The sequence below is a fragment of the Ammospiza caudacuta genome, chromosome 1 (assembly GCF_027887145.1).
Source record: "Ammospiza caudacuta isolate bAmmCau1 chromosome 1, bAmmCau1.pri, whole genome shotgun sequence".
In the NCBI taxonomy this organism is placed as follows: Eukaryota; Metazoa; Chordata; class Aves; order Passeriformes; family Passerellidae; genus Ammospiza; species Ammospiza caudacuta.
This window is the reverse complement of record NC_080593.1, coordinates 5,904,613-5,919,718: the sequence shown is the minus strand read 5'-3', so window position 1 is coordinate 5,919,718 and position 15,106 is coordinate 5,904,613. Positions and strand designations below refer to the sequence as shown.

Genomic DNA, 15,106 nt, shown 5'->3' with positions numbered 1-15,106 from the left:
TGCCAGACTGGAAATTATTGAGAAGTAATGAGGATGACTGGGGAAATTTAGGAAGAGCAGCAATTGAAAAAACGGGCATCTTTTATCCTGGCAAAAAAGGTGACTATCACAGTAAAATATAGCATGTATTCTGGAAAAAGAGAACAGGGGGCTTTGTGTGCTCCCAGTGACAAGAACATGATAACAATGATTTTTGCCCTAAGAAAATGGAAGGGGGAAATGAAAAGAAGAATTTTCAAAACTAAAGATAAAGGAAATATTTTTTCACTCTATTTCCCATTTGAACTGCAGAAGTTGCTGCTGCAGGCTGCCCCTGTGGACAAAACATTCAAAGAAAGATTTGTTGCATGTGTAGATAAGGATATCCTGAGTTACAACAGTTATTGTTAACAGAAAATGAGAAAAATATCTATACTTTGAGCTGTACTAATCATTTGCTGGAACAAATGGGACTGTTCAGTGGCACAGAGAGATGCTGCCCTAGGTATGCCAAGGCCAGGTTGAGCCTGGGAATTCCTATATTTTATCTCTACCATGCTTGGGGGAGTTCAACACTGATGGAAATTATCAGGAGAAAATATATCTTTACCTATTCCTTAAAACCAGTGCAATAAGAGCACGCAGCAATGCAAGCTATTCTGTGCTCAGGGCGCACCTGGGCTGTGTGCTCAGTGTAAAAGCAGAAGATGTTCTTGCCTTTGCAATGCACTTTATTGCTGAACCTGGAGCATGGACAGACCTTAATGGGCACACAGAAAGTCCTTTTAAATGCACATCACTGTTCAAGCCAGGTGGTGCTTTAATTCTGTAGTTTATGAACAATTTGAAAGTGCAGGAAAACTGAAAATGTTTAGTCTGAATTTTCCATGGCAGATCTTTCTTCAAGTAGATCTCTCTATTAGCAGTGATGAGAACAAAAGGTATAACTGAGGTAGAAATTCTCCTGTTTCACAAAATATTTCAAATATTTACAATATAAGAACATCATCTTTCACCACAAGGCTGAAAAAAGCCTTGATGGATGGTCAGGAAAAGACTATATTGGATTCACCATGATAAATTCCTAAGTTTTTCTGATCCTTGCACTTCTGTTGGGGGTTTCTTTTTCTATTTAGCTAAAAAAATCAAAGTGCACAGGTACAATACCCATGTTAATAACACACCAGAGCATTAAGTTTTGAGCATTGATGAAGCTATTTATCAAAAGACCCACAGTGCTTGAACAAAGCCACAATATTTACAGTTAGAGTAATGTCAATAGATTCCATGCTGACAAGCACCATCTGAAAGCCCAGAGAGGTTCCTTGTTTTAATCACTGGTTCATTCACAATCATACATAAAAAAAACTCCTATTCCAGTCCCAACTTGATTTATTGCTTCTCTCTTTCCTCCCACCTCCATGATTATTCATCAAACACTCACTGTCTTCTATTACCACCTCAGACAACTCCTCAAACACTTCAGCTCTCCCAAAATTTGCCATATTTATTATCTGACTTGGACAAAATTCTTTTCTCTACAGTCCCCATACAGATTCAGAGTATCTGTTCATAGAGCTCCATTTCAGTGGTTCTGGAAACTGAAATTATTCCATCAGGAAGAGATAACAATTAGGAACAGAGCTTAGAGAAGATACCCCCAGCCTCATCTACATGCAGATGTACATTTGTATATATTCACACATTTATGCCTCAGCATCTATTCTGTACAACCTTTGATCCCTTCTCAAATGCCCAGTGCCATGATTTGGATGGGTATCCCCAAAACTTCACATACTCTATACATCTTGCTAAATATAGAACCTGAAGCAACCCTAAATCATCCAGGTCTAACTGGAGGTGACAAAAAATATAATATTAATCTTGATTTGGATTTTTCCTTTTAAAAGTAGTTTTGTTTTTTTTCCCCAGATCACTGTTAACCACACAATCTGACTCCAGAAGAGAAAAATCACTGCCATGAAATGAATGCCAGAAACTACTCTAGAAGAAAAAAATAACAACCCTGAAATACCTGCTTTAAGCTATAAAAATAGTAGCTGATTCCTCCCATTTAAAGGCTTACAAAGCTTGAACATTCATTTATCTTACTTGTTAATTTTTTTTAACGCCAGTTGCTTGGACAAGACTAACGGAAATTACAGGGTTGCTCTTTTTCACCTTAAAATATTCTTATTTTGAGAGGAAAAAGGTATATAGAACAATTTGAAAACAACACTCTTTCAGAGTGTCTTAAACAGGGTATTTAGTCTAAAGAAAAAGAAAATGCTGGGGTTTAAGACTATCATTCCATAAGTGACTTTATATAATTTAATTATAGTTTTAAAGTTCTACTCTAAAGCTTTTTTTCTTATGCTTTCAGCCCTTACATTAAGCCCTGCTCAACAAAAGGACTCAGATTTCTACTTACTGACTAGTCAATAATCCATTTTCATAATGGAATACATAAATGACATTAAAGATTCTAAAATCACCAGCTACATGAACCAACTACACCCAGTCCATTGGTACTTCTCTAAGCCAGTGACACATCTGACATCCCATAGCTTTTAATCCGTTCTAGCTCGCACGTTCATGAAGCTTCACTTCATCAAAAATGTCTTTAATTAAAACACCACAACCCAAGACAGGCTTTCCAGGTGTTATTTGGAGCTGCTTTCCTCAAAATCTTTCCAAGTATTGAAATTAGGTTTTATAGTTTTTTAGTCAGCTTGTATTTTTAAACTATTAACTCTCCTAATGATAACCAACAGCACAATGACTTTGACATTGATATATTGATCTCATAATTTTCATAATGCTGTGGATGTAAACTATCATTATTTTCAACCTTTTTTCCCCCCTTTATTTAATTTTTTATGTACAATCACTGCTGCATCTAAAACTCCAGTCTTCCCGGTTTGTTATTATTAATGTCTAAAAATAATCCTCCTTGGGCTTATTGATCGCAATCTCTTACCAAATCTAGAACTGCAGGTAGGAAAATAATTGCCTATCAGTAGTCACCATTTTCCCAGATGAATGATTGTAATTTTACCACTGGCACTTGACATGAAGAATTTTTTAGCCTGATTTTATCTGATGCTCAGCTGTCTCTCATCCCACTATCCATTCATTCAAAGAGTAGTTGCACAGAGGGAACTGGTAGACCTGATGAGCTACTTCTCCTTTAATCTTCATTTTTTCCCCCTCTCTAGCTTTGCAGTGGTAAGCATTACTCATTGGAGAAAAAGCCAGAATGGAATAATTTTTCTGATAAGCCTTCCTCTTAGAAGTTCTGTGGTGGTGTTCACAGGGGTTCCAGGATGAGGGAAGAGATGAGAATCTTGACTCCATGTTTCAGAAGACTGATTTATTATTTTATGATATATATTATATTAAAAGAAAATTTTATATTAAAACTATACTAAAAGAATAGAAGAAAGGATTTCATCAGAAGGCTAGCAATGAATAGAAAGTAATGGAATGATAATACAATCTTGTGACTGACCAGAGAATCCGAGCCAGCTGACTGTGATTGGCCATTAATTAGAAACAACCACATGAGACCAATCAAAAATTCACCTGTTGCATTCCACAGCAGCAGATAATTATTGTTTATATTTTGTTTCTGAGGCATCTCAGCTTCTCAGGAGAAGAGATCCCAACAAAAGGATTTGTCATAAAATATGTCTGTGACAGAAGTTCCTGTTTAAATTTTGAGCCATTTAAATGGGTAGAAAGAATATAAAAGTTCTCTTGTTCATCCCAAAGAGAGGTGCCCAGCAAAAGGCAGATTTTAGACTTGAATCTCCACTGTGAGTGGAGGAAAGACTAAAAATTTGTTTCATCTTACCATTACTACTGTGCCCAGTAATTAAGCTGAGACACCAGAAGCATCCACAGTAATTTAGCAGAAGTTTCTTCCACGGAGTTAAGTTGTTAATGACATTTCCCTTCTTGGTAGCCTAATCAGGAATATTTGCTCACACTTTTATATTCTAGGAATTTTTATTCTAGTGTTTAGTGAACCTAAATAAGAGCCAGTTTGAATTTTCCCACTGGATCTCCATGCTTACAATTTTGCCTCCTTCTTCCCAAGTTACCTAGTACTTGCTCCAGCTGCAGAAGCCACTGAAATGATGGCAGGAACAAGAAAAATGTTGGTAGGACAGGCAGGAATTCCTTATGGGATTCAGTATATGATCATCTCATGGCAGATGGAGGGGAAAACCCAACAATTCTCAACAACATTATCAACCTTGCAAAGCAGGATTTACAAGATTTATAGAGAAAAGACTTTTCTTGAACAGACTGGTGGAACAGGAAAGTACCCATGGGTCTTGAGTATGGAGTTAAGGGAAGGAGCTCCAGAAATCTGGGGTTGTGGTGGTTATTTCCTCTGGGATAAACCAAAAATCAAGAGCTACCACATAACTGTGGTTAAGCCAGTGATGACACAAAATTTATAAACTGACTTTTTTCCCCGTATATAAAACCAAAATGAGAGGATCTAGAAAACAGATGAGAAAAAATATTTCCTGCCTGGAGGTTGAAAGCAGATAAGGAAAGATTACAGAGCTTTGTCCAGATATGAAGTTTTGAATAAAAAAACAGACCTGGACTATCCTGGGCCATCCCAGAGACACAACCAAAATGTCCCCTGTAGCAAATGCCCACAGCACACAATTATCTAAAACTAGAAAGGGCCTTGAAAGACTCAAACCCAAGTTCTTATCTTCCTTCACACCTCATGACTAAATCTCTCAACTATTGCCTCTGCAGCACCAAACAATTCTTCCCTCAATTACACTTTCAAGGGGTTTTACTGATTTCTGTTTTTTCATTCATGCAAAAAATGGTTATAAGGCACAGGAGGAGGCTGATGCCATTTCAGAGGCTCCCTGCTGTCCTTTAAAATATTAAAATGTTCTTAAAGAATCCAAAGCAAATTTTTGCTCTTCAAGAAGAGCAGAACTGTCACATCACCCCATTTTAATTCTCTATTTGGGTGTCCTGATGAACAGAATTAAGAATTTCTCCAATTTAATTTTCAGTGGTTTGAACTCCTTTATATCTTTACATCCCCCTTTTTCTATAAAGTATTAATATGGGTCTCTGACAGCACTTCAGGTTTCTGTTTTCTGGGTTTTTTAGATTAGTATCCTTGTTCCAAACTAAATGACTCAGCCACATTGGTTTTGAAATCTCCAAAGAGCTCTTGTAATTTTCTGTGCTCCCTTCGAGTGAACTCTACTATCTCAACATGCTGGCCAATTTTCTTCTGTAGTTCTTCTTCAGAAAAAACACTGACATGATTCTGTTTCTTAATATATTCCTCTTTTTATCTAATTTGGTCTGCCTACACTTTAATCTAACTTTATGTATTGCTTAATTCCCTGCAGTACTTGAAATTCGGACTGTTATTAAATTGTGGTCAGTGCCTCTCCCTTAAACGGTCACTTCATTTCACCATAATACTTATGCAAAATGAAATACAAAGCACTATCCCATCTAGTCACAAAATGAGCCAGTCCTTCCATTTCTGAATCACTTTAGTGCAATAGGGGATGTTAAATGAAAATCCTGCTTAGTATTGTTCTCTCTTGCCTAATGGCTAAGCCTCCTTCTTCAGTGTTTTGAGGAAGGCATCATTGTTCTTATTCAGAGGTCACTACTTTTCTCTTATAAATCTGCTATTCTTCTAGGTCTTTAGGGCCTGCTGTATTGCCTCAACATTTCCACAATTTTAGTGATTTCTGTCTATTCAAAGTAAGTGACAAGTTTGTCACAATGCACCCTGTCTTTATTTTCAGATATCATGAAAATACTAATTAATATTATTATTATTACTTCCTAGTAATACAAAGTGGTCAAAATTTAATTCACTTTAATCCATTATCTCACCAGGTTGGTTATCTTTGTAATAGGCAAATCTCCTCTAGTGATAGCAAGTATATTTTCATGACCCTATTAACCATTGCTGTATTTCCTAAATGGATTTCTGCGGGTGTCTGCCCTCCTCCCCATATCAGGACTACATAAATAAACTTGCTCATGTTATGCTGGAGCAGCTGTACAATTCCCCACATTTAAAGCAATGCTGCAGCTGGCCCTGACATTATCTGTATTTTGATAGACTATCCTGTATCACATTTACCCTATTTCCATTTCCGGAGAGCCAGACTGCCTTCACAGCCCCATTTCTTCCTTTCACCTTTCTTGCAGGGTTTTATGCTTCCAGCCATCACAGTTTTGTCCCTCAATGCCTTTGTGAGAGAGGGAAAGCAGCTCCTCACACAGGTCTCAGTTATCTGTGGGTAGAGGAGCCCTGAAGTGCCCTGATCCATCACAGGTGCACAAACATCTTTACTAGATCCTCACTGCAAGCAGGGATGGGATAACACAAACAGAGCACACAAACACATGAAATTTTCATGTGATTGCTCAATTTCAGAAAACAGAGCTTTAAAAATATATAAGGCCCCCTAAAACTGTGAAAATCATCAGTGAGGCAACGAGGACTTCATAGGAAAGCAGCAGAAGTATTTTCAGCATGAACTGTGAAGGCACCATAGGGACTCAAAGAAAGGTACCTAGGTTTTTCAAAACCACATTGGCATCATGATGAGCCAGGAGTCACATTTTGCTGATTCAGGTACAGATCTTCATCAAAATAATTTAAAAACAACCACCAAACAAACAAAAGAATCCCAAAAAACACAACAAAAAAACCAGCCCAGAACAAACAAATAAAAACCCCAAAATCTCAAATTATCAGAAACCAGTTACAGGGCAAAGAGGAGCTTACCTGGATCACTAAGAAATTCATCTGAGTTGTTCCACGTCCTACCATCCAGGTACAGGGAGCCATTGGTGAAGTTAAACATGGTGTAATCCCTGACACATTTGTGTCTCAGGTTGCCCATGAAGAGCTGGAGGCCTATGAGGGCAAAGACACTCAAGCAGAAAACGGTCAGGATCATCACATCTGCAAGTTTCTTAACAGACTGGATAAGTGCCCCTACAATGGTCTTCAGCCCTAGGGAGATAAAAGCCGAGAGTTTATAGACTGAGAGACTGAAGTGTGTCTGCAGAAAGCTGCTTTGCATGATGAAAGTCTCCATGGAAAGGGAAATCTGAAGGGCTGTGAGCGTGTGTTTGCAACTGGACGCCAGAAACGAGAGACAAGTGATCACTATGAATGTCTGGTTTGGCCTGGTCTTGGAAAAAAGTCCTGGAATGGCACAAACACTGGTTTAAAAATGGAGGGGAAGAACTGGATGGAGGGACAGTGAGATGTGGAACTATCCATGGATAAAGAAAATATGGAATGTTTTATATTTTCATGGAGCAGCAGTAAAGGTGGTAAAGCCTAAATCCCATTGAATTTTGAGAACATGAATTGCTTTTAAATCTCTCAGGTGATTCTGATAACTTTATCCCTCACATAAACAGATGAAGAGGTATGGAAATGCTGTTTATTCCCTGCTTATTTTACATATTTTAGTGCCAAATCCAACATGCTGTCCTCATATGAATAATTCCTCTGCCTTCAATTCATTTGCTTAAGACAACAAGAATTTGGGATTAGAAAAAAAGCCAAATATAGGCAATCAAATAAATACAGTGGAAATTATTTGAGTAAAACAACCTGAGGCTCCAAAACTACCTGGGCAAAGTTAATCATTTTATAGTACGCTGCCAAAGTAGATAAATAATCCCATTGCATAACACCAAAGGCTTGGGTCACACAAATTAACTTCTCTTTTATTATTTCACCCTTTAACACTAGCTTCACTTTATTCTTCTATAAATATTCAGATAAAAATAATTATACAGTTTTCTCAAGTGATAGTTATTGCTTTTGAAGTGTTCCTGGAGATAAGCACTGTTTGAACTGATTGAATATTACATGACTACAACAGAAAACCCCATTCCTTTTTAAAAAAAGACCCTTCTCCTCTAAACTGGTGTGCTGCAGCTGGACATTAATATCAGCTGCACATTCATGGCAATTTTGTCATTTCTTTCCTATTTATATTTAATTAATACTGGCAAGCAGTAATAAATGCTTCTGATAATCTGTGTCACCAGTATGGCAGCAATAAGAAAAATTGATTTAAATAGAAAAAAAGAAAATGCAAAGAGGAAACAGGAGGAATTCTCCTGGGCAATATTCAGAAGCACATTGATTTGCTCACTGAATATGAACACACATATTAAATCTCAGCTCCTTGGAATTCCACCCCAAGAGTTTGGCAGCCACAAAGGCTGAGCTAGAGCTGCATAATTGGAAATAACGTGAAAATGTACTTCAGGACTCATAGGAAAGCAAAATTAGCTTTTGGCTTTGCTTAAAATCCTCTGGTTAGAGTGAGGGGAAACCAGGGTTTCTGAGATGAGGATGAGCTGCTGGAATGGCCACAGGTGAAGCAGTCCCTGCATCCAGCAGCCTAAAATACTCCACACCTGCATGGGATATCGCTAATCTGTGAATGACATTAACATCTGTAAAATGGCCCATTTAACCAAAAGGCACTGATCCACCACCTGTGGGGACCTCACAGAATTCCCAGAATGACCAGGTTGGAAGAGACCTTCAAGATCATGGAGTCCAACCCAGCCCCAACAGCTCAACCAAACCCTGGCACCCAGTGCCACATCCAGGCTTTGTTAAACACACCCAGGGATGGGGACTGCACCACCTCCCCGGGCAGCCATTCCAGAACTTTATCACTATTTCTGTAAAAAATATTTTCCCTGATATCCAACCTAAACTTCCCTTGGTGCAGCTTGTGTCCTCTGGTTGTGTCAGTTGCTGCTTTCCCCACGAAATTCTGTGCTTGCCTCTCCAAAATTAGTTTATGGCATGGTAAAGAGGGTGAGGTTAGACAGCTCCCTGCTGTGCTCAAAAATAAGGTATAAATTGTTGCAGGACAAACATCAGGCAAAACTTGGATTTTCATGCCACATCTCCTCCTCACCAGAAAGAGGTTTTACAAATGAGATCAATTCTACTCAGATACTTAGAAAAAGGCTGATTTGAATTTTTGAACCAATCTGTAGGCTTGGCTGCCTGTTTTCATGCCTAAATAAAAATAAAACCTCTTCTGCTAATCTAGCATTGAGTAAATTTTTTACCTGAAGAAGTAATTTTAGATGTAGCCCAATTCTGAAAGGACTTCTGGCATGTCACCCTTGCCCAGCACTATAAGACCTTTGAGACAGTCAGGTATTACACAAGTAGTGAGAGGAGGAAAAAATTTGCAAATAAACTGGAATTCTAAATTCTTTAATCTAATATTTTGAAATATTTTTGGTGATTCTTATAATTGGTTGTCCTTTGAATGCACAGATGTTGCTTCACTGAAGTTGGTTAAACTTGGGAAATCCAAATGCAAAGTGAGTCTTAAGGAAAAAAATACTATGAATTATTTTACTGCCATACTCCCTGTGAAATCCCTGTAGAACATTTATTTGTTTGTAATACAAACACAAACTTGGAGCCTGTATTTGTACCATCTAAGTGCACTAATTAATCTTCCTCATATGGGCAAGGACAATCTGAGTCTTAACATGAATAGGGATAATATTAGAGAAAAAACCCTACAAAATTCTAGTTACCAATAGAGACACTCTGTTTTCAAAATCAGGCCTCAGTATTGCCAATTTTAAGGTCATTTAATGAAACATGTTTTTCCCAGATTACTTAATGGAGTTTTAAATAGAATAGCAATTCTATACTCTGTTTTACAAGTTCATTCCTTGCAGGTATCAAATAATTTCTTTATGAGAGGGTTTTCTACTTTACTTCCTTTTAATTTTGTTTTGTTTTGTTTTGTTTTGTTTTCATAGCTTACAAGCTTCTGAACAATTTAAGAAGATTCTTTAGTAATACAATTTCTGTCATTAAAGACCATTTAAAAATAACTTGTACTCTGCCTCCTGGACCTTTGTTAAAACTTTCCAGGAAAACCATTTGGAGAGTGTTATACTTACAGCTGAACTGTTTTTTCTCACCCTTTAAAACCAAAATTTTCTCAGAAAATTAAGTAGCATCCATCAAGGTGGTTGACACAACCAAGTGCCAAGGCTAAGGAGAATATTTATTTCGTTGCTCATTTAAACTATCTGTGCCTCTAAAACAGAAGGGCTGAGGGGAATTAAGGACACTCAGGACTTCTTGCAGGTGCTCTGCATCTCTCTGAATCAATCCCATGTTTTGTAAAAGCAATGCTAGATGTATTCAAATTTAGAGCACGGTTAAATCTTCTGGAGAAATAATCCTTCTTTGAAATAGTGCCAATGAGAGTGCAGCAATATAGCTTAATAGAAGATATTATTTATGGGGCATTAAAGGCGTTTACTTAATTCTTGCAAGTCAAACATCAAACCAGGCAGCATGCAGGAAAAAACCCGAGGATCTGATCCAAAGCTGAGTAACATCTACAGCTGTTAATAACAATGGGTCTATAGATTACTCCCTGTGGAGTAAATCAATAACAGGCTTTTTCTGAATCACTGACTTCTTTCCACACCTCTGGGCCAAATCCTGCTTGCATGACATGAACAAAAAAACACGAGATCCAAAATCAGTGGAATGAGGGCTGTGTAGGCAGCCTGACATCTGCAGAGAGCAAAAAGAATTTGGCCCAAATGTTCCTGTTAAGGCAGGTAGAAATTATCACATTCAGAGGTTAATCAAATAATCATTTTTCAAATGCAAATCAGAAACCATAGAAAATGCAAGCAACACCAAACAATGAGAAATGGCAGGATCCCAAAACACCATCCATTCCTTATGTGAGATGTGAGGAAGTATTAGTATAATTCAGTATGACATCCATACCAGATGTTGGCAATCACCTACAGAACATCAGACACGTTCATGCACAGTCTGGAAACAAGTGGGAAGGAGAAGAAAAATTAAAAAACACAAAAAAAAAAAAAGAAAAAAAAGAGTGTGACTTGCAGCAGAGTTGTCCTCATCGAGCCCATTCCTTTCCCTGAGGATACACCTGTGTCCTGTAAATGTCTGCATGAGTCACAGGCATGTAGGGAGAGAAAGGCTCACCCTTGATGAGTGTGTTTTGTCATTACTTACTGAGACATGGGGCAGCAGAGAGTTTAACAATGTGTTGGCAAACGTGAATTGGTGTCAGCATTCCTGCAGGCTGGCTTAGCGTGGAAAAGTGACTGACAGGCCAGTCTCCAAGGAAAACACAAATATGCCATATGTTTCTCACCTCTGGGGTAGTTACTTCTTGAGTTAAGCGATTTACCCACCAAAAGGGTGACATTTATCTCCCTGCAGCAGGATTTCAGTGCAGTGAACGGGGGTCAGTCTCCTCCACACAGTCTTAATTCTTGTTCTCCGAGCTCTGTTCTGGCTATCACAGAGGCACTGGATAACATTCACAGCACTATTTATAGCCTTTAGTCTCACACTAACTTAAATGGGAGCTGGATCAGGCCCCAAAGTGCCTTGGCCCAATTTTCTATGAGGTCACCTTTCCCCGGTACCCTGTCGTTTCGTGTGAAGTGTCCGTGGTGTGCACGCCTGCTCCAGAAAGAGCAGGGGAGCTTCTCTGGATACAGCTGCACACAGGCAGTTTTCAAAATCCTGGGGATGATGATGAGGATTATGATGATGATGATGATGGCCTGCTTTTTGTGGCCTTTCGATTGAGAGAGTGTACCTCAGGGTTTATATTATCTCAATTAGTACTTATCAAAACACGGTGATTTCCATGAGGGTAAAATATTATTCAAGACCCTCTGTTGTTGTTCTTATTGAGCCCACTGGGATTTGGATGCTCTGGTAATGGGATTCTAATGGGAGACAAATGAATGGCTTCAGTGGGTTGTTCTGCTGCTGACCATGGTTCCTGTCTGGCTAGGAAAACAAATGAATCCAGTTGCCATGGGAAACATGCAAGACGCCAATTAGTAAATCAAATCACTGAGAGTTAAGGGTTTTAAAATGCTCCCATAGAGAAAATGTTACCTATTTCTAAGCACCTGAACCTGTACAAAGCTTGTTTTCCTCTCAATGTCACGGGCAACTGGAAAACAGGAAGAAATGGGTGTGTTCAGTGCAGAAGAAGGAAAATTGAGGGGTTCCATGAAGGTCTTCTGGCATGTTAAGGGCTGCCACAGGAGATCAGGCACTGACCTGATGTCTTACACAGCTCCAGGGGAAAAAAGAGAGATCTGATGAAGCAAGAGAGAGGGAGGCTGCGTCCAGAGACAGGACCTGCAGGTCCATGCACGTTTGGAGCAGGAGATATTGGCATTCTGGCGCCCAAACTGAGCCCCAGCTCTCCAGTGAGAGGGAAGCTGGCTGGTAGATGCCAACGTTTGTGTTGTTGGGTCTGGATCTGGACCATCCACCTGGGACAAATCTTCTAATAACAAAAGCAATGAGTCACTGCAACAGTTCCTGGCCTTCTCAGGGAGACCCTGGGACCTCCACCTTGGAAGGGCTTCTCAAAGAGGTCAGGCAATAAATACCAAGCCGTGCTTGAGCTGTGCTAAATGCAGCCTTAGGCCAGGGGAATGGACTCTGAATTTAGGAGATCTTTTTCAGCCCTGAGAACCCGTGTCCCTCTAAAGATCCCTGTGCCTGCTCGAGCACTTAGAGCCAGACATTAAAGGTAGGTGAGATTTTTAAAAGCACTAATTGTCAGCTTTACTGACTCCCCCTGGAGTCAATAGCGAAACTCATTGATTCCAAGTGAAGCAGAATGCCTTTGAAAAGCAGCCTCTAAGTGCTTTGCTGGACAGAAGCCTCACACCACCAGGACTTGGCCCGTGGCTTTCTGTAAACAATTTCACTGAGCACGAGGAGTCCGAGCATGTTTGTGCAAATAGAAGTGCCTGATGGAGAAGTGATCAATTTTATTGAGGCAAAGCTCAGATGTTTCCAAAGGAAAATACAACTTGGTGTTTTTCATCTGAGACGTGAAAGAGGAAGCAAAAATAACAACCACCTTCTCCTCTCTATGGCAATTAACCCCAAAAATCTCATTAAACATGTTAATGCTCATCATCTTTTCATTTTTAAGCCTGCTGGGGGAAAATACTTCACCTCAGCATAAGCCTATGTTATCATTAAAAACTCAGACTGATCTCCAGAGAAACCACAGCATCATGTCCAATATATCTTTTAAAATATATATGCCTAACTGTAAGATGAACAGACTCCTCTGAAATTATCTGCTAATATTAAAAAAAAAAAAATCTCCACCTTGTCTGTTTTTCACTGGCAGCTATGGCAATTTGTAGCTCTCCACATTTGTAATTTAATACTCAGGGCACAGGTAATCTTGGTGATAAAAATCAAAGGCCAGATATTCTATTAGCATATTACATGCAGTTATGTCACCAAATAATTCAGGAACTTGTACATAAAAATGCAGTTATCAAAAAAACTAATCAAATATTCAGTCAGAATGAAAAAAGAGGATGTGAGTTATTATGCATTACTTTAATAAATAACACTTCTTTTTTTCCTATTAACTAACAAATGGAACAACTCACTGTTTAATATCACTGAAGGGTTTTGGTGTATTTGAATCTGGATATTTTGAATCTCAGCACTCAATTTTTCCCCCACTAAGTCATAACTCATCATTTGATGCAAAAACAAGCTTCAGCTCCTCCTCTGATATAGGACAGCAGAAAATTGTTATATATACACAACTCATAAAAGTGGACATGCTTTGCTCTGAAGAGGCTCAAGCCTGAGACAAGATGAAAGGTGAAAGGTGTCCCCTGGAGATGGATGTCCCTCCAAGTTAAGTCTTCAAATTGCTATCAGAGGAATTTAGGAAACAAACTCTGCCTTTCTGTCTGAGTAGCCACTGTCATCTCACAGCATCTGTAAAGCTGTGCTCAGCTCTGTTTCCACAGGAAAATAAAAATCCCTTCTCAATGGAAATCCTGATGGAGAAAACTTTAAAATCCCCACAAATCTCTGCTAATAGATTATTCTTTAAAACTTAAAGACAAAAATTGAGACAGGTACTGGTTTCAAGTACCTAATGAATCTCTTTAAATTCTGTATTTGAACACACACTTCCAATGAAAAGTACTTTTCTTTCCCAGTAATTTCCCTGATTTCCATTAGTGTGGTATTGGAACGAGGAACCAAATTCTAGACCCAGATATATATTTTTTCTTAACACTTCCATTCCTGAATTCTCATTTCTAGCTCCATGTGGTGATGAGTTTTAATACATATCCCTGCAAGTTTACTTCACAGAATTTGTTTAGATTGATACTACAGTGCATAAGAGAGTGGGTGGAAAAGCCTTTCTAACCTTAAAGATCTGTGAGTGAGAATCTGAGCAGTTGTCTCAATGTTTTGCATATTTTTAATGTGTAATTGCCAACATCTGTTCAGGATTATCACAGATAGGATCTACCATGCATGGTTTTTGCTATCTTCTCTACCTTGTCATGCAGGTTGGAGATGTTAAACACTGAGGCTGAATGAGACCTGTCCATAGATAATGCTCAGCAAGTTTTGTTGCATGGTTAGTCCTCAGTGGACTCAACTCTGCATAAATTACATAAAAATATTTTTGTTTTAATAGTAAGAGATTATATAAAGATCTTCTTTCAGTACCAGATGTGTAGTAAAACTGATTTTTCTTCTTTTTTTTTTGTGAAGAGGGGAGAAATCATATCCTTGAAAATATGAGAAAACATGAGTTGAGGAAATGCTGAACCTATCTAAATAAACACTGAAATGTTTTCCAATCTCTTCAAGGCCCAGAATTTCAGCAGTGTTTCTATCACGTGCAAATGGATAAACACCATGACAAATTAGGCTATCTGTGCCTGAAGTCTTGAAACCTCAGCTCATAGCATGGATTTAGATTCCTCTATCGATGTGCTCTTAAACATGAATATGCATTTTGAGGTCATTAACCTTCCATTTCTAAAAATCAATATATGAAGGTTTTAAAAGATTTTCATTGCCATCTTCATGGGGTTCACAGATGAGCACTTTATGTGTGTGATTCACGAGCCACTGTTCTTACTGCAGCACTTGTGAGCTCTGCAATTTTGGAGGCACTCTCATTCCTTCTGCCCACAAAAACCATTTTGGAAAAAC

The 15,106-nt window shown here is 38.6% G+C and overlaps 1 protein-coding gene across 4 annotated transcripts in view; it reads right to left on the bottom strand.

Annotated features, from left to right (window-relative positions):
* The window catches only part of LOC131556924 (sodium channel protein type 5 subunit alpha-like), a 178,515-nt gene that overhangs the window by 147,291 nt on the left and 16,118 nt on the right, over positions 1–15,106 (bottom strand). For all 4 annotated transcript variants that reach the window (XM_058803871.1, XM_058803862.1, XM_058803879.1 and 1 more), the window contains exon 6: positions 6,791–7,021. In XM_058803871.1, coding sequence (XP_058659854.1) covers positions 6,791–7,021 — 231 coding nt within the window. The remainder of the gene's footprint in view (positions 1–6,790; positions 7,022–15,106) is intronic.